The sequence below is a fragment of the Mustela lutreola genome, chromosome 18 (genome assembly GCF_030435805.1).
Source record: "Mustela lutreola isolate mMusLut2 chromosome 18, mMusLut2.pri, whole genome shotgun sequence".
Lineage (NCBI taxonomy): Eukaryota > Metazoa > Chordata > Mammalia > Carnivora > Mustelidae > Mustela > Mustela lutreola.
In genome coordinates, this window is record NC_081307.1 from 6,685,073 (window position 1) to 6,710,528 (window position 25,456).

Genomic DNA, 25,456 nt, shown 5'->3' on the forward strand with positions numbered 1-25,456 from the left:
CAACTAAGATTGATTGTTACAAATATAAGCTGTTTTATGTAAACTTCTTGACAAACAGAAAGCAAAAACTTTAAAGTAGATACACATAAGATAAAAAAGAATTGTATGGAATCAAAGCATAAAACTACAGAAAATAAAATCATAGAGGGAGACAATAAAAGAGGAGTAAAGGAACAAAGGAATTACAAAACAACCAAAAAACAATTTACAAAATTGCAATAGTAAGTCCCTATCTATCAGAAATATACATAGACCCTGTTCTCCAATCAAAATACATAAAGTGACTGAATGCATAATCAAACAAGAGCCAACAGGGGTGGCTGGTGGCTCAGTTGGTTAAGCACCTGCATTTAGCTCAGGTCATGATCCCAGGCTCCCTCCTCAACAAGGAGTCCACTTCTCCCTCTGTGCCTCCTCCTGCTTTTGTTCTCTTTTTCTCTCAGATAAATAAATAAATAAAAATAAATAAAATAAATTTTAAAAAGACTTAGCAATACTTTGCTTTCAAGGAACTTCAGCTTTACAATACACAGAGTGAAAGTGAAATTGGAAAAAGGTAAGCCATGCAAAATGTGAATAAAAACAAAATAAATCAAACAAAACAACAACAATGAAAAGCCAAAAGAAAAAGCACAGATAGCTATACTTATATCAGACAAAATGACTTTAAGCCAAAGACTATATAATAAGAGACAAAAACGTCATTATATATAATGATAAAGGGATCAGTTCATCAAGGCAACGTACCAGTAAGTATTTTTGTACCAAACGTAGGAGCACCAAAGTATATAAAGCAAATATCGATAGATTGAATGGAGAAACATAGAACAATACAATAATGGTTGGGACCTTCAATACTCCACTTTCAACAATGGATAGATAGATCATCCAGACGGAAAGTCAGTAAGGAAACATCAGCCTTAAACTACCTATTGGACCCAATGGACTTAACAGACATTTACAGAACATTCCATCCAGCAGCTAAGTACATTCTTCTTAAGTGCGCAGAGGCTTTCTTCAGGAGAGCATATGTTAGGCCAAAAAAAAAGTCAATAAATGTAAGAAGATGGAAACAATATCAAACATCTATTCCAACCATAATAGTATGAAACTAGAAATTAATTCCCAGAAGAAAACTGGAAAATTCACAAGTTTGTGTGGAACAAACAACATGCTACTAAACAACCAATGAGTCATAAAAGAAATAAGAAGAGAAGTAAAAAAATAAAAAAATAAAAGTAAATGGAAATGGATACACAACATACCAGATGTTTGATGTAGCAAAGCAGTTGTAAGAAGGAAGTTTATTTGATAAATATCCACATTAAATAGAAGAAAGGTACAAAATACCTCAAATTCTAGAAAGAAGAATAACCTATGCATAACTTGAGTAGAAGAAAGAAAATAGCATAGAGTGGAAAGAAATGAGACTAAAAAGTCAAGAGAAAAGATCAATGAGGTCTTTCATCCATTTAGAGTTTATCTTTGTGTATGGTGTAAGAGAATGCTCCAGTTTTATTCTTCTATATATAGCTGTCCAATTTCCCCAACACCATTTATTGAAGAGACTGTCTTTTTTTCCACTGGATATTTTTTCCTACTTTGTCGAAGATTAGTTGACCAGAGTTGAGGGTCCATATCTGGGCTCTCTATTCTGTTCCATTGGTCTATGTGTCTGTTTTTGTGCCAGTACCATGCTTTGTATGATCACAGCTTTGTAATACAGTATGAAATCAGGCAACGTGATGCACCCAACTTTGTTTTTCTTTTTCAACATTTCCTTAGTGATTTGGGGTCTCTTCTGGTTTTGAACAAATTTTAAGATTGTTTGTTCCAAATTTTGAACAATGGTATTGGTATTTTGATTGGGATGGTGTTGAAAGTATAGATACCTCTGGGCAACATATTCATTTTAATGACATTTATTCTTCCGATCCATGACCATCTAATGTTTTCCCATCTTCTTGCGTTTTCTTCAATTTCTCTTTTTTAAAAAGATTTTATTTATTCATTTGACAGACAGAGATCACAAGTAGGCAGAAAGGCAGGCAGAGAGAGAGGAAGGGATGCAGGCTCCCTGCTGAGCAGAGAGCCCCGATGTGGGGCTCGATCCCAGGACACTGAGATCATGACCTGAGCCGAAGGCAGGGGCTTTAACCTACTGAGCCACCCAGGCACCTCTCTTCAATTTCTTTTATGATTATTTTGTAGTTCCTAGTGTATAGATCCTTTACCTCTTTGGTTAGATTTATTCCTATATTTTGGATTTGAGTGCTATTGTAAATGGAATTGATTCTCTAATTTCTCTTTCTACAGGTTCATTGTTAGTGTATAAGAAAGCAACTGATTTTTGTATCCTGCCACATTACTGAATTGCTGTATGAGTTCTAGTAGTTTGGGGGTGGAGTTTTTGGGTTTTCCATATAAAATGTCATGTCATCTGCAAATAGAGAGAGTTTGAATTCTTTGCCAATTTGAATACCTTTTATTTCTTTTTGTTGTCTTATTTCTGTTGCTAGGACTTCTAGTACTATGTTGAACAACAGTAGTGAGACTGGACATCCTTGTCGTGTTCCTGATCTCAAAGGGAAGGCTGTCAGCTTTTCCCCATTGAGGATGATGTTTGCTGTGGGTTTTTCCAGATCGATTTTATGAAGTTGAGGAATGTGCCCTCTATCCCTATACTCTGAAGTGTTTTAATAAGGAACAGATGCTGTATCTTGTCAAATGCTTTTTCTGCATCAATTGAGAGGACCATATGGTTCTTCTCTCTTCTCTTAATGATTTGTTCTATCACATTGATTTGCAAATGTTGAACTACCCTTGCATCCCATGGATAAATCCCACCTGGTCATGGTGTATAATCTTTTTAATGTACTGTACTTTTTAATGTACTGATCTCTGCTGAGAATCTTGCATCCATATTCATCAGGAATATTGGTCTGAAATCCTCCTTTTTGGTGGGGTCTTTGCCTGGTTTGGGGATCAAGGTAATGCTTGCCTCATAGAAGGAAGTTTTCCTTTTATTTCTATTTTATGAAACATCTTCAGGAAAATGGGTATTATTTCTTCTTTAGATTTTTGGTAGAATTCCCCAGGGAATCCATCAGCCCCTGGACTTTTGTTTTTTGGGGAGGTTTTTGATCACTGCTCCAATACCATTATTAGATGTTCATCTATCCAGGTTGCCAGTTTCTTCCTGATTCAGTTTTGGAAGCTTATAGGTTTCCAGGAATGCATCCATTTCTTTTAGGTTGCTTAACTTTTTGGCATATAGCTGTCGATAATAATTTCTGATGATTGTTTCTATTTCCTTAGTGTTATTCATGGTCTCTCCCCTTTCATTCATAATTTTATTAGTTTGGACCTTTCTCTCTCTCTCTTTTTGTATAAGTCTCTCTCTTTCCGTCTCTTTTTGTATAAGTCTGGCCATTCTTTCAATGTACCAACTTCTTATTTTATTAATGCACTCTACTGTATTTCTGGTTTCTAATTCATTGATCTCTGCCCTAATCTTATTTCCCTTCTTATTCATGCATTAGGTTTGATTTGTTGTTGATTCTCACAGAATGGAAGAAGATATTTGCAAATGACTCTATAGACAAAGGGCCGATATCCAAGATCTATAAAGAACTTCTTCAGCTCAACACCTAAAAACAGATAATCATATCAAAAAATGGGCAGAAGACATGAGCAGACACTTCTCCAAAGAAGACATACAAATGACTCACAGACACATGAAATACTGTTTATCATCATTAGCCAGCAGGGAAATTCAAATCAAAACCACATTGAGATACCACCTTACACCAATTAGAATGGGAAAACTACACAAGGCAAGAAACAACACATGTTGGAGATGTTGTGGAGAGAGGGGAACCCTCTTACACTGTTGGTAGGGATGCAAATTGTTGCAACCACTTTGAAAAACAGTGTGGAGATTACTCCAAAAATTAAAAACAGAGCTACCCTATGACCCAGCAATTACACTACTGGGTATTTATCCCAAAGATATAGATGTAGTAAAAAGAATTGTCATATGCACCCTAACCTCCATAGCAGCAATGTCCACAATACAAAAAATGTGGAAAGAGCCAAGATGCCCTTCAGCAGACAAATGATTAAAGAATATGTGGTCCATATACACAAAGTAATATTACTCAGCCATCAGAAAGGATGAATACCCAACTTTTGCATCAACATAGATGGGAATGGAGAAGATTATGCTAAGTGAAGTAAGTCAAACAGAGAAAGTCAATTTTCATATGGTTTAACTTATTTGTGGAACATAAGGAATAGCATGGAAAATTAGGAGAAGGAAAAAATGAGGGGGGAGAAATCAAAGTGAGAGATGAACCATGAGATAATATGGACTCTGGGAAACAAATGGAGGGTTTTAGAAGGGAAGGGGGTGACAGGATGGGTAAGCTTGGTGATAGGTATTAAGGAGGGCACAGAGTCCATGGAGTACTGGGTGTTATATGCAAACAATGAATCATGGAACACTACATCAAAAATTAATGATACACTATATGGTGATAACAACACAATAAAAAATGACCATGATTGAAGTATTAAAAACAGGGGAAAAAAGAAAAGATCAATTATACTGAAAGTTGATGAAAACATCAATAAAATTGATCAACCACTAACTAGATCTACTGAGAAAAAAGAAATATGACTCAAATAGCTAAAATTGGAAATGAAAGAGAAGACATTATAAATGATATCACAGAAACAAAAAGGATCATAAGAAATAACTGTGAATGGTTATCTATTCCAAAATTAGTCAAGGTAGAAGAAATGGATAATTAACCTAGACAAACACAATATACCAAGGGAATCATGAATGAATAAAAAATCTTAACTGACCAAATGAGAGTGAATAATTAGTCAAAAACCTCCTCAAAAACAAAATTCCAGATTCAGATGTCCCATTGGTGAGTTCTTTTTTTTTTTTTTTTAAGATTTTATTTATTTATTTGACAGAGAGAGATCACAAGTAGGCAAGGAGGCAGGCAGAGAGAGAGGAAGGGAAGCAGGCCCCCTGCTGAGCAGAGAGCCTAATGTGGGACTCGATGCCAGGACCCTGAAATCATGACCTGAGCCAAAGGCAGTGGCTTAACCCACTGCGCCACCCAGGTGCTCCCCCATTGGTGAGTTCTGATAAGCTTTTAAATGATCAATAGCAATCCTTGTCAAAATCTTGTAAAAACCTGAAGAGGAAAAAACACTTCTGAAGTCATTTTACAAAGCTAGTATTATTACTCTAATAACAAAGCTGGGCAAGCATATTACAAGAAGAGAAATAATAGGTCAATACAACACAGATGCAAAAATCCTCAACAAAATATTAGAAAATTAATTAAGGAGTACATTAAAAGGGGGATGCCTGGGTAGCTCAGTTGGTTGAGCACCCAACTCTTGATTTCAGCTCAGGTCATGATCTCAGGATTGTGAGATTGAATTGGGACTCAATCAGCATGGAGCCCTCTTAAGATTCTCTCTCTGCCCCTCCCCTCTTGCTCTCTCTTTCTCTCAAAAGAAAAAGTACATTAAAACGATCACACATCATGATCAAGTGACATTTATTCCAGTGATGAAGGGATGGAGCACCCTCCACAAATCAATAACTATGTTATACCACATTAACAAAATGAAGTATAAAAATCACATGATTATCTCGACAGGTATGGAAAAAGCATTTGACAAAATTAAACATTTTATTATAAAAACATATTTGTATAGCAGGATTGTACCTCAACATGATAAAAGTCATATATGACAGTTCTACAGCTAACATTATATTAAAGGTGGCAGCTCAATATTTTTCCTCCAAGACCAAGAAAAAGACAAGGATTCATTCTCTTGTTACTTCTATTTGAAATAATGCTACAAATACCGGTCATAACAATTAGGCAAGAAGAATAAGAGGCATCCAAATAAGAAAGAAAGAAGCCTGGTGGTCGGTAATAAAGAGAGCACATGTTGCACAGAGCACTGGGTGTGGTGCATAAACAATGAATCTTGAAACACTGAGAAAATAAAATTAAATTTAAAATAAAGAAAGAAGTAAAATTGTCTGTTGTAGTCGATACAATCTTACATGTGGGAAACACATGTGGGAAACCACAAAAATGTTAGAGATAGTATAAAAATTCAGTAAAGTTTCAGGACACAATTTCAATATACAAAAATTATTTGCATTTCTATAACACTAATAATGGAAAGAGAACTATTGGAAAAGGAAATTAATAATCCCACTTATAATAACATCATAAAGAATAAAATACTTGGATATGAATTTGTCCAAGGAAGTGAAAGATATATGTATTGAAAACTATAAGAAATTGAAAAAATAAATTGAAGAACACACAATAAATATGAAGACATTCTATGCTGATGGATTGGAAGAATTAATATTGTTAAAATATCTCTGCTACCCAAGGTATGTACAGAGTCAATGCAATCCCTATCAAAATTCCAGTGTCATTTTTTACAGAAATAGACAAAAGAATTTAAATTATATGAAACCACAAAAGACCCCAAAGATCCACAGTGATATTGAGAAAGAAAAACAAAATGTCACACTTCTTGATTTGAAACTGTACCAAAAAACTATAGTTATTTAAAAAAAAAAAAAAACCTATAGTACTTAAAAGAGTATGATATTGGCACAAAAACTGGCATATATTAGTGGAATAGAATAGACAGTCTAAAAATAAATACATGCATATACAATTGATTAATTTTCAACAAAGAGACCAAGATTATACAATGATAGTCTGTTCAATAAATCACGTTGAGAAATTGGGATATCAATCTCACAAATACACAAATATTAACTAAAGTGGAAAAAAGACTTGAATTTAAGATATGAATATGTACAACTCCTAAAGGAAAATGCACATGATAATTTCCATGACAGTGGTCTTGGCAATAATGTTTTATTGTCACTGAAAGCAAAAGCAGAAAAATAATTACACAAGTCGGAGTACAACAAACTAAAAATCTTTAACTTAGCAAATGAAATCATCCAGAAAATGAAAATTCAAACTATGGAATGGAAGAAAACCTTTGCAAACCAAATATCTTATAAGGAGTGATATTTAAAATAGGCAAGATATCTTCAAACTCAACAATAAGAAAAAAAAAATATTTTAATGGGCAAAGGACCAGAACAAACATTTTTCCAAGGATATGTGTATGGTCAACAAGTACATGAGAAAGTATTCAGCATCACTAATCATCAAGGAAATGCATGTCAAAACTACAAAAAGATATCAAATCACATCTGTTAGGATAGCTATTATAAAAATGGATAAGAAAAGCTGGCAAAGTTGTATGAAAAAGGGAGCCTTCATATAGTGTTTATGGGAATGTAAACCGTATAAACACTATAAAAAATAATTTGGAGTTTCCTAAAAAATTAAAAATAGAACCACCATGTGATCTATCAGTCTTACTTCTAACTGTAATGAAAAGAAATGAAATCAATATTTTTAAAATTTTTTTTATTTTTTATAAACATATATTTTTATCCCCAGGGGTATAGGTCTGTGAATCACCAGGTTTACACACTTCACAGCACTCGCCAAAGCACATACCCTCCCCAGTGTCCAAAATCCCACCCCCTTCACCCAAACCCCCTACCCCCAGCAACCCTCAGTTTGTTTTGTGAGATTAAGGGTCACTTATGGTTTGTCTCCCTCCCGATCCCATCTTGTTTCATTGATTCTTCTCCTACCCACTTAAGCCCCCATGTTGCATCACTACTTCCTCATATCAGGGACATCATATGATAGTTGTCTTTCTCTGCTTGACTTACTTCGCTAAGCATGATATGCTCTAGTTCCATCCATGTTGTCACAAATGGCAAGATTTCATTTCTTTTGATGGCTGCATAGTATTCCATTGTGTATATATACCACCTCTTCTTGATCCATTCATCTGTTGATGGACATCTAGGTTCTTTCCATAGTTTGGCTATTGTGGACATTGCTGCTATAAACATTCAGGTGCACGTGCCCCTTTGGATCACTACGTTGGTATCTTTAGGGTAAATACCCAATACTGCAATAGCTGGCTCATAGGGCAGCTCTATTTTCAACATTTTGAGGAACCTCCATGCTGTTTTCCAGAGTGGTTGCACCAGCTTGCATTCCCACCAACAGTGTAGGAGGGTTCCCCTTTTCCGCATCCTCGCCAGCATCTGCCATTTCCTGACTTGTTCATTTTAGCCATTCTGACTGGTGTGAGGTGCTATCTCATTGTGGTTTTGATTTGTATTTCCCTGATGCCGAGTGATATGCAGCACTTTTTCATGTGTCTGTTGGCCATATGGATGTCTTCTTTGCAGAAATGTCTGTTCATGTCCACTGCCCATTTCTTGATTGGATTATTTGTTCTTTGGGTGTTGAGTTTGCTAAGTTCTTTATAGATTCTGGACACTAGTCCTTTATCTGATATGTCGTTTGCAAATATCTTCTCCCATTCTTTCAGTTGTCTTTTGATTTTGTTAACTGTTTCCTTTGCTGTGCAAAAGCTTTTGATCTTGATGAAATCCCAATAGTTCATTTTTGCCCTTGCTTCCCTTGCCTTTGGCGTTGTTCCTAGGAAGATGTTGCTGCGGCTGAGGTCGAAGAGGTTGCTGCCTGTGTTCTCCTCAAGGATTTTGATGGATTCCTTTCGCACATTGAGGTCCTTCATCCATTTTGAGTCTATTTTCGTGTGTGGTGTAAGGAAATGGTCCAATTTCATTTTTCTGCATGTGGCTGTCTAATTTTCCCATCACCATTTATTGAAGAAGCTGTCTTTTTTCCATTGGACATTCTTTCCTGCTTTGTCGAAGATTAGTTGACTGTAGAGTTGAGGGTCTATTTCTGGGCTTTCTATTCTGTTCCATTGATCTATGTGTCTGTTTTTGTGCCAGGACCATGCTGTCTTGATGATGACAGCTTTGTAATAGAGCTTGAAGTCCGGAATTGTGATGCCACCAGCGTTGGCTTTCTTTTTCAATATTCCTTGGGCTATTTGAGGTCTTTTCTGGTTCCATATAAATTTTAGAATTATTTGTTCCATTTCTTTGAAAAAGATGGATGGTACTTTGATAGGAATTACATTAAATGTGTAGATTGCATTAGGTAGCATAGACATTTTCACAATATTTATTCTTCCAATCCAGGAGCATGGAACATTTTTCCATATCTTTGTGTCTTCCTCGATTTCTTTCATGAGTACTTTATAGTTTTCTGAGTATAGATTCTGTGCCTCTTTGGTTAGGTTTATTCCTAGCTATCTTATGGTTTGAGTTGCAATTGTAAATGGGATTGATTCCTTAATTTCTCTTTCTTCTGTCTTGCTGTTGGTGTAGAGAAATGCAACTGATTTCTGTGCATTGATTTTATATCCTGACACTTTACTGAATTCCTGTATAAGTTCTAGCAGTTCTGGAGTGGAGTCTTTTGGGTTTTCCACATATAGTATCATATCATCTGCGAAGAGTGGTAATTTGACTTCTTCTTTGCCGATTTGGATGCCTTTAATTTCCTTTTGTTGTCTGATTGCTGAGGCTAGGACCTCTAGTACTATGTTGAATAGCAGTGGTGATAATGGACATCCCTGCCATGTTCCTGACCTTAGCGGAAAAGCTTTCAGTTTTTCTCCATTGAGAATGATATTTGCAGTGGGTTTTTCATAGATGGCTTTGATGATATTGAGGTATGTGCCCTCTATCCCTACACTTTGAAGAGTTTTGATCAGGAAGGGATACTGTACTTTTTCAAATGCGTTTTCAGCATCTATTGAGAGTATCATATGGTTCTTGTGCTTTCCTTTATTGATGTGTTGTAACACATTGACTGATTTGCGGATGTTGAACCAACCTTGCAGCCCTGGATGAAATCCCACTTGGTCGGGGTGAATAATCCTTTTAATGTACTGTTGAATCCTATTGGCTAGTATTTTGTTGAGTATTTTCGCATCTGTGTTCATCAAGGATATTGGTCTATAGCTCTTTTTTTTGTTGGGATCCTTGTCTGGTTTTGGGATCAAGGTGATGCTGGCCTCATAAAATGAGTTTGGAAGTTTTCCTTCCATTTCTATTTTTTGGAACAGTTTCAGGAGAATATGAATTAGTTCTTCTTTAAATGTTTGGTAGAATTCCCCCGGGAAGCCGTCTGGCCCTGGGCTTTTGTTTGTTTGGAGATTTTTAATGACTGTTTCAATCTCCTTACTGGTTATGGATCTGTTCAGGCTTTCTATTTCTTCCTGGTTCAGTTGTGGTAGTTTATATGTTTCTAGGAATGCATCCATTTCTTCCAGATTGTCAAATTTATTGGCGTAGAGTTGCTCATAGTATGTTCTTATAATAGTTTGTATTTCTTTGGTGTTAATTGTGATCTCTCCTCTTTTGTTCATGATTTTATTTATTTGGGTCTTTTCTCTTTTCTTTTTGATAAGTCGGGCCAGGGGTTTATCAATTTTATTAATTCTTTCAAAGAACCAGATCCTGGTTTCGTTGATTTGCTCTATTGTGTTTTTGGTTTCTATTTCATTGATTTCTGCTCTGATCTTTATGATTTCTCTTCTCCTGCTGGGCTTAGGGTTTCTTTCTTGTTCTTTCTCCAGCTCCTTTAGGTGTAGGATTAGGTTGTGTACCTGAGACCTTTCTTGTTTCTTGAGAAAGGCTTGTACCGCTATATATTTTCCTCTCAGGACTGCCTTTGTTGTGTCCCACAGATTTTGAACCGTTGTATTTTCATTATCATTTGTTTCCATGATTTTTTTCATTTCTTTTTTCCCGGTTGACCCATTCATTCTTTAGAAGGATGCTGTTTAGTCACCATGTATTTGGGTTCTTTTCAAACTTCCTTTTGTGGTTGAGTTCTAGCTTTAGAGCATTGTGGTTTGAAAATATGCAGGGAATGATCCCAATCTTTTGATACCAGTTGAGTCCTGATTTAGGACCGAGGATGTGATCTATTCTGGAGAATGTTCCATGTGCACTAGAGAAGAATGTATATTCTGTTGCTTTGGGATGAAATGTTCTGAATATATCTGTGATGTCCATCTGGTCCAGTGTGTTGTTTAAGGCCTTTATTTCCTTGCTGATCTTTTGCTTGGATGATCTGTCCATTTCAGTGAGGGGAGTGTTAAAGTCCCCTACTATTATTGTATTATTGTTGATGTGTTTCTTTGATTTTGTTATTAATTGGTTTATATAGTTGGCTGCTCCCACGTTGGGCGCATAGATATTTAAAATTGTTAGATCTTCTTGTTGGACAGACCCTTTGAGTATGATATAGTGTCCTTCCTCATCTCTTATTACAGTCTTTGGCTTAAAATCTAATTCATCTGATATAAGGATTGCCACTCCTGCTTTCTTCTGATGTCCATTAGCATGGTAAATTCTTTTCCACCCCCTCACTTTAAATGTGGAGGTGTCTTCAGGCTTAAAATTAGTTTCTTGGAGGCAACATATAGATGGGTTTTGTTTTGTTATCCATTCTGATACCCTGTGTCTTTTGACAGGGGAATTTAGCCCATTAACATTCAGGGTAACTATTGAGAGATATGAATTTAGGGCCATTGTATTGCCTGTAAGGTGACTGTTAATGTATATGGTCTCTGTTCCTTTCTGATCTACCACTTGTAGGCTCTCTCTTTGCTTAGAGGACCCCTTTCAATATTTCCTGTAGAGCTGGTTTGGTGTTTGCAAATTCTTTCAGTTTTTGTTTGTCCTGGAAGCTTTTAATCTCTCCTTCTATTTTCAATGATAGCCTGGCTGGATATAGTATTCTTGGCTTCATGTTTTTCTCGTTTAGTGCTCTGAAAATATCATGCCAGCTCTTTCTGGCCTGCCAGGTCTCTGTGGATAAGTCAGCTGCCAATCTAATATTTTTACCATTGTATGTTACAGACTTCTTTTCCCGGGCTGCTTTTCAGATTTTCTCTTTGTCACTGAGACTTGTAAATTTTACTATTAGGTGACGGGGTGTGGGCCTATTCTTATTGATTTTGAGGGGCGTTCTCTGAACCTCCTGAATTTTGATGCTCGTTCCCTTTGCCATATTGGGGAAATTCTCCCCAATAATTCTCTCCAGTATACCTTCTGCTCCCCTCTCTCTTTCTTCCTCTTCTGGAATCCCAATTATTCTAATGTTGTTTCATCTTATGGTGTCACTTATCTCTCGAATTCTCCCCTCGTGGTCCAGTATCTGTTTGTCCCTCTTTTGCTCAGCTTCTTTATTCTCTGTCATTTGGTCTTCTATATCACTAATTCTTTCTTCTGCCTCATTTATCCTAGCAATGAGAGCCTCCATTTTTTATTGCACCTCATTAATAGCTTTTTTGATTTCAACTTGGTTAGATTTTAATTCTTTTATTTCTCCAGAAAGGGCTTTTATATCTCTCGAGAGGGTTTCTCTAATATCTTCCATGCCTTTTTCAAGCCCGGCTAGAACCTTGAGAATTGTCATTCTGAACTCTAGATCTGACATATTACCAATGTCTGTATTAATTAGGTCCCTAGCCTTCGGTACTGCCTCATGTTCTTTTTTTGTGGTGAATTTTTCTGCCTTGTCATTTTATCCAGATAAGAGTATATGAAGGAGCAAGTAAAATACTAAAAGGGTGGCAACAACCCCAGGAAAATATGCTTTAACCAAATTAGAAGAGATCCCAAATCGTGAGGGGGGAGAAAGGGGATAAAAAGAGGTTCAAAAAGGAAGAAAGGAAAAAAAAGAAAAAAGAAAAAAAACGAAAAGAATTTTAAAAAAAGAAAACAAATAAGAGAAATATAAAAAAGAATATATATATATATATTAGATAAACTGGTTAAAAAACGTTAAAAAGAAAAAGGTAAAAGTTAAAAAAAATTTTACCAGAAGGCGAGAAAAAAAAACATAAAATGAAAAAGAACAAAATTAAATTAACTGCAAGACTAAAAAAAATCACAGGGAGAAAGCCATGAGTTCCGTGCTTTGCTTTCTCCTCCTCTGGAATTCTGCTGCTCTCCTTGGTATTGAAACCGCACTCCTTGGTAGGTGAACTCGGTATTGGCTGGATTTCTTGTTGATCTTCTGGGGGAGGGGCCTGTTATAGTGTTTCTCAAGTGTCTTTGCCGCAGGCAGGCGGAATTGCACCGCCCTTAGCAGGGGCCGGGGTGAGTAATCCACTTGGGTTTGCTTTCAGGAGCTTTTGTTCCCTGAGCGCTTTCCCTAGAGTTCTGGAGGATGGGAATACAAATGGCGGCCTCCTGGTCTCCGGCCCGGAGGAGATTAGAGCCCGGGGCCCCACTCCTCAGTGCGCCCTCAGAGAACAGCGCCCAGTTACTCCCGTCTGCCTGACCTCCGGCCGCGCTCCGAGCTCACCGAGCCTGCGACCGGTTCAAGGTAACCCCGAGCTGTGAGCTTACTGTCGGCTCTGTCTCTGTTGCCGGCTTTCCCGTTCCAATACCCGCAAGCTCTGCGACACTCAGACACCCCCGATCCTTCTGTGACCCTGCGGGACCTGAGGCCACGCTGACCCCGCGTGGGCTTCGCCCCGGTTTAGCCTCTGGGGCGATGTCCCTCAGCAGAACAGACTTTTAAAAGTCCTGATTTTGTGCGCGGTTGCTCTGCTGCTTGCCGGGAGCTGGCCCCTCCCCCTGGGGTCTATCTTTCAGTCGCTTTGGATTCACTTCTCCGCCGGTCCTACCTTTCAGAAAGTGGTTGTTTTTCTGTCTCCAGAATTGCTGTTCTTCTTCTCTTCGATCTGCCGATGGATTTTCAGGTGTTTGCAATCTTTAGATAAGCTATCTAGCTTATCTCTGGCTAGCTGAAGTAGTCTCAGCCTGCTACTTCTCCGCCATCTTGACTCCTCCCCAGGGCTGAAATCAATATTTTGAGTCAATTTAAGTACAGCATGATTCATAACAGCCAAGATATGGAAACAATCTACATGTCCCGCAACAGGCAAATGGATCAGAAAAGTGTTATGTATAAAGTGAAATATTGCTCAGCTTTAAAAAGAAGAAAATCTTGTCATTTGTGACAACATGGATGTACCTAGACATCTGTATGCTATGTGAAATGACCCAGACAATGACAAATAACTCCACATGTGGAATTAAAAAGAAAGTTAAACTCCTATAAACAGAGAGTAGAAAAATAGTTGTCAGTGGGAAATAGAGGTAAGTTAATAAAAGGGCACCAATTTTCAGTTTTAAGATGACTAACCTGCAAGGATCTAATGTATAATATATGGTGACTATAGTTGATAACACTGTGTTATATAATTGACATTTTCTAAGAGAGTAGAACTTAAATGTTCTCACACAAAAAAAGATAAATAAATGAAGTGATAAATGTGTTACATCAATGGGGAGAATCCATTCATAATATATACCTATATCAAATCATCACTTTGTGCATTTTAAATATCTTACACGTTTGTTAATTGTACTCCAATAAAGCTGGAAGAGCACAGTAACATAAACATGTCCTGGAGATCTACTATACAACATAGTTACTACAATTAAAAAGATGGCATTGTATACTTAAAATTTGCTAAGTGGTAGTTGTTATATTAAGTGATCATGCCACAAAATATTTTAAAATAATATAATAAATAAAACTATTTATTATTATTATTATTATTATTACACAAAGGCAGGAGGAAATTTTGGGAAGTGAAGGATATGTGTATGTCTATGACAATACTGATAGATTCATGAGTGTGTGTTTATCCCCAAATTCATCACATTGTTTACATTAAATCTGTATAGATTGTAGATGTTAATTGTAACTTAAAGTGGCTTAAAAAATAGGTATAGATCCAAATTCAAGAAATAAGGGAATGGAGAGAGAATATAAAAATATTCAGGGTCAAGTGATCCAGGGAGAAGCAGGATTTTCCTTAACTTCCAAAGACATGATCAGGAAAAATTTGTAAAATCCTTTGGTAAGCACAACATTCAGCATCCTTATAAAACAAAACAAAACAAAACAAAATACCTTGCTTCCTTCATGAAGATTACAAATAGCCAAAGAAAACGTCTAGTTGGGTGGGACTAAGATTGTATCCACCACTTTGCATCCACATGAATTTACTATGACATATAGAGGATTCAGAATTTCCCATATGCCACAATGCACGACTATTAGATTGAAAGAGAATCTCTGGAATCACAAAATAGTGATGAGGAGAGATCTGATAAGGAGATCCATATAAGCTCCAAAAGACAAGATTTAGTCAGTCACACCTTGTTAGACACTAATACAGAATACCAGTGATCAGGCGGACTCAGTTATACCACAGTGGATGACAACAAAAATAGGAGGTAGAGATAAGCCAGTTATGCTTAATCGCTCTCTGTGAAGGCCAGAAGGCATGTCAACTACCCTTGGCCTAAGATTATTTGTGGAAGTATGGACAGAAAAGGTGGAAGAAACTGTGAAACTCTAGCAAGCACAACTTACCCAGATTTTATGGTGCATACATTTTCCTGAAATAAAATCACCAGCACAATTCATCTGCTCTAAGCAGACTGATTCCTTTCCAGAAAAGAAAAGCCTGTTATTTTCAAGAATTCAACCATATATGCATATTCTGAGAGAAACGATTTTGGAGGAAGAATTTGTAATAAATAACCAGACTAGAAAGAGACCTACTATGAAAAGCTGGTTTAAGACATATGCTATAGAAAGTGGAGCTGCAACCAAAAGAAGTATCTAGATCCAAGATAGAAAATGTTTGCCGGGAAGAAGAAAAGCTTGAAAAGAGATTTGAACTTTGGCTCCCAGTTTCACTTGAGTCTTTTTCCTCATTGTGCCATTAACCTAATCTCTGTGATGTTAAAAGAAACTAAAATGGTCTTTTAGGAAAAATGGATAAAATTTTCTAAGGGAAGACTTTTGAAGAAATCATAAGGACATGCTTGACAAGCACATATAGATAGTTAAGAATAGTTGTTTCTATTGAAAATGAGAATTGATATATTTGAGTGACTCCATGAGCAAGAAATGACATAGATTACTTTCCAGGGCATGGTCTAGGAATATTGTATGCCTTTAGAGAAGGCAGTATTCTGTCCTATGAATGGCTAAATAAACTGTTTATGGGATAATGTTTGGTATGCTTGTGGCATAAAGAAGATCTCAAGTTTCTTAATTCTCAAGTGAGGTGCAAAACCAGTGCAAGTATCAGCATGTTGGAAAAATCTTGGGATCAATGTGAAGAGTGTGTATACTAAGAGATGTACTGATTAAAGTTCATGGTAGGGACAATGGACATTAACAGAAGGGGCTCAAAATATAGAGAGAGTTAATAAATGCAACCAGCTACTCTCAGGAAATCTTGGGTAACAAATGACCAGACTGGCCTAGCAGTATCAAAGTAGAGGCAGGTGATGAATTTTCCCAAAGAATGTGGTGAAATATGATGAATGGCCTAGGTCAACTGGAGGCTAGACAAAACCTTGAGTTCTGAAATAGGAAATGAGGTTACGACTGCAAATTTGAGTTTAGTGTACAGTATTCAATTCAGTTCCTGTGCTGATGACTGGATTGTATTCAGTTGTTGTGCACCATAGGATAATATTATCTTGGCTTTTTTTTCTGCCAAAAGTTTTATACCACATATTAAACAATATTAATGTTATATAATACTTATTTGGAAGTTGGTATCATTAAAAGACAAAATGATAGGAATTTTTTTTTTTCATTTCAGAGATGTTCTCTGTGGAAAATTAGCTTGTGTTTGGCCACTTAAGAATTATAAAAATGATGTTCAATCTGCAGTTTATTCATATATTCAAGGACATGAATGCATATCTGTAGCTACTGGGTCATCAGTGAGATCAGATGGAAGAGATTATGCCTATGTAGCTGATGGAACTGTTTGTGGTACACAAATGGTAACAAAACATGTTCATTTATATTTAGCTGTGTTATATTATGTAATTATCAAATACTATATTCCATAATGACTGTCACAGTTATACTGAATGGATTTGAACCTGGTGCTGTAAATTATTTTCCATACAATATTGAAAATATAATTAAACTAGACCTCAGCTATCCAATAACTTTGCTTTTTGGTTGTTATAACCTGTCATAACCTTGTTAACATGTTATGTCAACATGACATAACAGGTCATGTTATAACCTGTTATGTCAACATGACATCACAGGTCATGTTATAACCTGTTATGTCAACATGACATCACAGGTCATGTTATAACCTGTCAACTTCTCATCTTTCATGAGAAGATATGCATGTGTTTTAAGCACAGCATTCCACTAAAATGAGAGATGCTTTTTTTAATTAGATCTTTGAATTATAACAAATTTAAGAATTCTGAGCTTTCAGCTTTTCCTGCTTCACAAAGAAACATAACTGAGCTTTTATATTTCCTAAACCATCTGTTTACATTTATAATCGGAGTATAAGTGTGAGACGTTTGGAAGAACCAAATAAGAAGTTTATACCAGGAAAGCATGGTTATAGTGATGTACAAGCTTACATCCATATGCATATATACATACATGTAAGCATTTGCACTTTTATATGCATACAATAAAGGGAGAAAAAAGATGATTTCATTCAGAGGTTCTAGTCAATTTGGAAGTACAAATGCACACATTCCAGAAACTATAAGGCATCTGAGATTTAAAGTAGCAACTGTAAATCAGTGTGCTACATATAAATGACATTCTAACTTACTTGTTGAATTAAAAATAAAACAAAACCTTGAAATGACAAATCGTTTAGCCAATTCTTTTTTATTTTATAATGTATGTTCATTTAATTTTTATTCAGGTATGTTTGACATAAAAATTATTAGTTTCAGGTGTATAACACAATTTAACGTCATATACATTGTGATATGATCATGACAATAAGTCTATAGTCCATCATCGTCAATACATTATTGACTCTATTCCTCATGCTGTGCATTATATCCCCATGACTTATGTTATACCTCTATGCTTGTACTTTTTAATCCCCTTCACCTCTTTTGCTCTACACAAACACTTTCCCTCTGACAACCTCTGATCTGTTCTCTGTGACTGTAAGTCTGGGTTTTATTTTGATTGCTTTGCTCTTTAGAATTATAAAGGTGAAGCTATATGGTATTTGTTTTTCTCTCTCTTACTTATTTCATTAGCTTAATAACCTTAAGTTTCATCCACATTGTCACAAATACCAAGATTTTATTATTTTTTGTGGTTAAGTAGTAACGCATTGTATATATAAATATACCACATCTTTATCCATTCATTTATGGATGGACATTTGGGTTGCTTACATATCTTGGCTAATGTTGCAATCAACAGAGTGGTACACATACCTTTTTGAATTAGTGTTTTTATTTTCTTCAGATGGATATCCAGGAGTAGAATTACTAGATCATATGGTAGTTCTATCTTTAATACTTTTTAATTTTATTTTATTTTTTCACTGTATCTTTCATACTTCGAGGAAACTCCATACTATTTTTCATAGGGATTGCACCAATTTACACTCCTACCAATAACACACAAGATAGTCCTTTTCTCCATATCTTCACCAACACTTGTTATTTCTTGTCTTTTTGCTTCTAGCCATTGTGACAACTGTAAAGTGATACTTCACCGTAGTCTTGATTTGTATTATCCTGATGAGTAGTGATGTTGACCATCTTTTCATGTGCCTGTTGGCCATCTCTATATATTTTTTGGAAAAATGTATTCAGATCTTTTTTCCTTTTTTTAATCAGAATTTTTCGGTTATTGAGCTGCATGTGCTCTTTATATATTTTGGATCTGAGACCCTTATTGTACATATGATTTGGAAATATCTTTTTTCAGTAGGTTTTTGATTTTTTATTTTGTATCTTTTTATTTTGCAATTGTTTCCTTCACTGTGCAAAAGCTTTTTAGTTTTGATGGAGTTCCATTTGTTTCTTTTTACTTTTGTTTCTCTTGCCTTTGATGTCAGATTCCAAAAATATTTTTAAGACTGTGTCAAGGAGCTTATCACCTATGTTTCCTTCTAGGAATTTTATGATTTCAGATATTACATTCAAGTCTTTACTATATTTTGAGTTAATTTTTGTACATGTTAAGATGATGGTCCAGTTTTATTCTTTTGCATGTAGCTGTTAGTTTTCCCAACATTATATTTTGAAGACATTATACTTTCCTAATGTATATTTTTGTCTCCTTCATTGTGAATTAATTGACATACATGCATAGGCTTCTTTTTCTGTTCAGTTGGTTTATATGCCTGTCTTGATTTCTGTACCACACTGTTTTATTTGCTATAGTTCTGTAGCCTAGTTTGAAAATAGAAAATGTGGTGTCTCCAGCCTTGTTTTTCTTTTGGAGGATGGATTTGTCAGTTCACTGTCATCTGTGATTCCATACAAATTTTAAACTAATTCTTGTTTCCATTTTGGTGATGAATGTCTTTGGAGATTTGATAGGCATTGAATTTAATCTGCAGATTGCTTTGGATAGTAGTGATATTTTAACAATATTTATTGTTCCACTGCATGAGCACAGAATATCTTTCCATTTATTTGTGTCATCTTCAATTTCATTCATCAATGTCCTATTGTATTTTTAGCATACAGGTCTTTCACCTCCTTGATTAAATTTTATCTCTAGGTATTTTATTCTTTTTGATGAGTTATCAGTGGATTTTTTTTTTAACTTCTCTTTCTGATAGTTTATTAGCATGTAGAAAACACAACAGGTGTTTTTATATTGATTTTTTTTTTATCCTACAACTTTACTAAATTTAGCTCTAACAGTTTTGTGGTAGAGTCTTTAGGGTTTCCCCTTTTTTAAAGATTTATTTATTTTAGAAAGAAAGGGAGAGTGTGTGCAAGTGGGGGTAGGAGCAGAGGGAGAGGAACAAGCAGACTCTGCACTGAACATGGAGCCCAACATGGAGCTTCATCCCAGGACCCCGCAATCATGACCTGAGCAGAAATTAAGAGTTGTATGCTTAACTGACTGAGCCACCCAGGTGCCCCAAGGATTCCTATATATAATATCATATCATCTGATAATAGTTAGTTTTACTTCTTCCTGTCCACTTTCTATGTCTTTTATTTGTTTTTTTGTTGTCTAATTGTTGTGGCTAGAACTTCCAATACTATGTTAACTAAAAATTGTCTTGTTCTTAGTCTTAGAGGTAAAATTTTCAGCTTTCCATCATAGAGTATGATATTAGCTGTAGATTTGTCATATATGGAATTTATTATGTTAGGGTATGTACCATCTATAGACACGTTGTTGAGAGTTTTTATCATAAATGGATGATGAATTTTGTCAAATTTTCTTCTGTATCCATTAAGATGATCATATTTTTTTCTTTTATTTTGTTAATTTGGTATATTCCCTTAATTGATTTGCTGTTCCTGCATCACTGGAATAAATTCCACTTGATTATGGTATATAATTCTTTTAATTTATTGTTGAATGCAACTTGCCAGCATTTTATTGAGAATTTTTATATCTATATTCATCAGGGATATTTGCAATACATTTATTTTCTTATCATGTTCTTGTCTGGTTTTAGTATCAGGGTAATGCTGGCTTTGTAAAATGAGATTGAAAATATCTTTTCCTCTCCAATATTTTGGAAGAGTTTGAAAAGGATATGTAGTAAATCTTCTTTGAGCATTTGGTAGAATTTACCATTAAAGATATCTGGTCCCAAATTTTTGTTTACTGAGAGTTTTATTTTTAATCACTGAATCAAATTTCTTATTAGTAATTGATCTATCCAGATTTTCTATTTTATTTATTTATTCATTTATTTGAGGGAGAGAGTGAGAAAGGAAAGAGAGAAGAGAACACACAAGCAGGGGAGGGCCCAGGGGAGGAGAAAGAATCTCAAGCAGACTCCATGCTCAGCACAGAACTGAATGTGGGGCTTGATCTTGTGACACAAAGAACAAGAGTTAAGAGTCTGAACATAAACCAAGAGTCAAGAGTCAGACACTTAACCAGTTAAGTCACCCAGACACTCATAGATTTTATGGGGTTTCTTAATGAGTTAGTACTGACAGATTATAAGTTTCTAAGAATTTATCCATTTCTTGTAAGTTGCCCAATTTACTACTGTAAAATTGGTCATCGTAGTCTCTTATGATTCTTTGTATTTCTATGATAGGAGTTGTAATTTCTCTTTCATATCTAATTTTATTTACTTGAGCACTCTTTTTCTTGGTGAGTCTAACTAAACATTTGTCAGTTTTGTTTATCTCTTCAAAGAATTAGCTCTTAGTTTTATTAATATTTTCTTTTTTTTAATTTTTTATTTTTTTATAAACATACAATGTATTTTTATCCCCAGGGGTACAGGTCTGTGAATCGCGAGGTTTACACATTTCACAGCACTCACCATAGCACAGACCCTCCCCAGTGTCCATAACCCCACCCCCCTTCACCCAGCCCCCTCCCCCCAGCAACCCTCAGTTTGTTTTGTGAGATTAAGAGTCACTTATGGTTTGTCTCCCTCCCAATCCCATTTTGTTTCATTTATTCTTCTCCTATTCCCTTAACCCCCCATGTTAATATTTTCTATTGCCATTTTAGTCTTTGGTTCGTTTATTTTAGCTCTGATCTCTATTATTTCCTTCCTTCTACTAATTTTGGCCTTACTCTGTTCTTTTTCTAATTCCTTTATGTGTAAGGCTAAATTATTTACTTGAGATTTCTCTTGTTTCTTGTGATAGACCTGTATTGCTATTAACTTCCTCTTATAACTGTTTTTTTTTTGCACCATCCCATACATTTTGGTAAGCTGTATTTCTGTTTTTATTTGTCTCAGGATTTTTAAAATTTCTTTTCTGATTTCTTTTATGATCCAGTAGTTGTTAAGCAACATTTATTTAATCTCCATATATTTCTGTTTTTTCTAGTTTTCTTGGGATTGATTTCTGGTTTCACACCACTGTGGTGAGAGCAGATCTAATATGATTTCCATTTTCTTGAGTTTATTGAGTCTTGTTTCATGGCATAACATGTGATCTATTTTGAAGAATATTCCACATACACTTGACAAAAATGTTTATTTTGCTCCTTTTGGTGGAATATTCTCTCTACATCTTTTAAGTCCATCTGCTCTATGTGATGTTTAATGCTGATTCCCTTTTTAAATTTTCTGTCTAGATGATGTATTCATTGATTTTAGTGGGATGTTAGAGTGTCCTACACTTACTGTATTTCTGTCAGTTTCCCCTTTTAGTTCTATTAATATTGTTATGTATTTTGGTGTTTCTATATTAGTTGCATATATATTTATAGATCCTACATCTTTCTTGATTGGCCCCTTTATCATTCTATAGTGTCTTTGTCTTTTATTATAGCCTTTGTTTAATGTCTGTCTGTTAAGACTATACTTATCTTAATGACCACTGAGTAACATAAGATATACTTATCTTAATGAGTATTGAGTAACAACATACTGTTGAATCACTCTGTTGTACAGCTGAAAATAATATAATACTGTAAGTTAATTACAGTGGAACTAAAATTTAAAAATAAAAAAGACTATTTGTCTGATATGAATCTAGCTATACAAGCTTTCTTTGCTATCTTTCTCCATTCCTACATTTTCAATATGTGAGTGTCTTTACTTCTGAAAGAAATCCCTTGTAGGCAATGTATAGATGTGTTTTGTTATTTTATCCATTCAGTCACTCTCTGACTTTTGATTAAAGGATTTAGGCCATTTACATATAATGTAACTACTGACACATATGTACTCATTCCTATTTCATTCATTGTTTTCTGGCTGTTATTGTAGTTTCTGGCTGTTTTTGTAGTTTGTCTCCTTTTCTGTCTATTCTCCCTTGGTGTTTTGATAATTTTCTTAAGTGTATGTTTACATTTCCTCCTCATTTTCTTTTGTGTGTTTAGTATAAATTTTTGCCTTTGGTTACCATAATGTTTACATATATCTTCCTCTGTATAGCAACTTAAATTTGAATATGTTCTAAAACTTTGAATTTTTGATCCCCACATTTTATATTATTGATGTCACATTTTACTTCCTTTTGGTTCTACATATCCCTTATCTAATTATTACAGCTTTAGTTAATTTTGCTACTTTAATCTTTTGACATTCATAAAGTAGCTTTATAACTATTAATTGACTGCCTTTATTTATTTTTTTGCATGAGATTTTTACTTTTGTATGTTTTTTCTGTTATTAATTACTGTTATTTCTTTTCAGCTTTAATAAGTCCCTTTAACATTTCTTGTAAGGCTTGTTTGGTAATCACAAACTCCTTTAGCTTTTGCTTGTCTTAAAGACACTTTACCATTTCTTCAATTCTGGTTGTTAATCTTGCTGGTAAGAGTATTCTTGGATGGAATGAATGTCATGCCACTTCCTCATGGCCTGAAAAAGAATCTTTGCTGAGAAATCATGGATAGCCTAGTGATGTTTTCTATGTACATAACAATTTGTTTCTCTCTTGCTTTCAAGATTCTCTTCTTTAAATTTTAACATTTCATTTTTGTTTTTGTTTTTAGTTTTCTTTTAAGTCATTCAAATTCGTTAGTTAACAAATTATTAATATTATTATTATATATTATACATTTATTTTATATATTATATAATTATATTATATTATTATTATATATTATTTTCAGTTGTATAATTTAATGATTCAACACTTAATTTCAATACCCAGGGCTCATCACAACTAGTGCACTCCTTAATCCCTATCACCAACTTAACCAATCCTCCAACTGACCTCTCTGAAAACCATTAGTATGTTCTCTATAGTTTAGAACCTTTCTGTTGGTATGCCTCTTTTTTTCCCCTATAGTCATTTGTTTTGTTTCTTAAATTCCACATGTGAGTGAAATCATATGGTATTTCTCTTTCTTTGACTGACTTATTTCACTAAACACAATACTCTCTAACTCCATCCATGTTGTTTCGGGTTACAAGGTTTCATTATTTTATGGCTGAATAATATTTCATGCTATATATATACTACATCTTCTTTATCCATTCATCAGTTGATGGACATAGGCTGTTTCAATAGTTTGGCTATTGTAGATAATGCTGCTATAAACATTGGACTACATTTATCACTCTGAATTGGATTTTTGTATTCTTTAGGTAAACACCTAATAGTACAATTGCTGGATCATTTTAATTATAATGTGTCTTGGTGTGGATTGCTTTAGGTTCATCTTATTTGGAACTCTCTGAGCTTCTTGGACCTTGATGTCTGTTTCCTTCCCTTGGTTATGAAAAATTTCACTTGTTATATTCTCAAACAAGTTTTCTGTCCCTTGATCTCTCTGTTCTCCTTCTGGAACACCAATAATGCAAATGTTATTCTGCTTCATGTTGTCTTAAAGGTCTCATGTTTTCTTCATTTCTTAAAGTTTTGTTTTTTTTTTTTTTTTTCCTTTTTGCTGGTCGGTCTGGATGAGTTACATTGCTTTGTCTTCCAGCTTGCTAATCCATTCTTCTATTTCACCCAGTCTATTGTTAAAACCTCTTGTGAATTTTTTTTTAGTTATTTTATGCTTCACTCTGTGACTTTTATTTAGTATTCTTAGATTTTCTTTTTTGTTGTTATTGTTGACTTTCTCACTATGTTCATTCATCTGCCAAGTTAAGTGAGCATTTTATGACCATTATTTTGAAACCCTTATCTGGTAGGTTACTTATCTTCATATAACTTAGGAGTCTTTTCCTGTGTTGTTGTTTTCTTTTTTCTTGTTCCTTGTTTTGGGTTACAGTTCTCTGTTTCCTAATTTTGCTTGACTCTCTATGTTAATTTCTATGTATTATTTTTTAAAGATTTTATTTATTTTTGTGACACAGAGAGACACAGTGAGAGAGGGAACACAAGCAAGAGGAGTGGGAGAGGGAGATGAAGTCTTCCTGCTGAGTAGGGACCCCGATGTGGGCTCAATCCCAGGACCCTGGGATTATGACCTGAGCCAAAGGCAGATGCTTAATGACTGAGCCACCCAGGCATTCATATTTCTAGCTACTTCTCTCAATCTGGAAGGAGTGACTTTGTGTACGTGATCAACTTTCTTTTTTAATTTTACCCTAACTATTGACTATCTCTCAAATCTTTGTGATTGTCTAACAACCCGATTTATTCTTGATTAATTCCTATTTCTGAGTGTGTACCAAGGCCTCTCAGTATTCAATGGGAGGAATCTCATTTAGTGCCTACTTTCAGGTTAATTGGAAACCAGACCCTTAGGCAAATATGTAAATATGTAAAATGTGAACATATGTGTACAGTCCTATGGGAATGCAGTTATAATCCCTGCTGGTGTCTAGAAGATCTGGAAGTATCCTTAGGGTGATAGTTGCAAAAATTGAGGTTGTAGATAAGTGCATACGCTCCTTTCTGGAGCAGTAGTGAGGCCCTGAAGGATGTGCTTACATTGCTGGGAGTGATTCCTTAGCCTCATTGTATGGAGATTTG

At 35.1% G+C, this 25,456-nt stretch overlaps 1 protein-coding gene across 1 annotated transcript in view; it reads left to right on the forward strand.

The window, feature by feature from the left end:
* The window catches only part of LOC131820570 (disintegrin and metalloproteinase domain-containing protein 18-like), a 213,905-nt gene that overhangs the window by 104,320 nt on the left and 84,129 nt on the right, over positions 1–25,456 (forward strand). Inside the window, exon 16 of the mRNA XM_059156250.1 lies at positions 16,711–16,897. Within this exon, the coding sequence (XP_059012233.1) occupies positions 16,711–16,897 (187 nt within the window). The remainder of the gene's footprint in view (positions 1–16,710; positions 16,898–25,456) is intronic.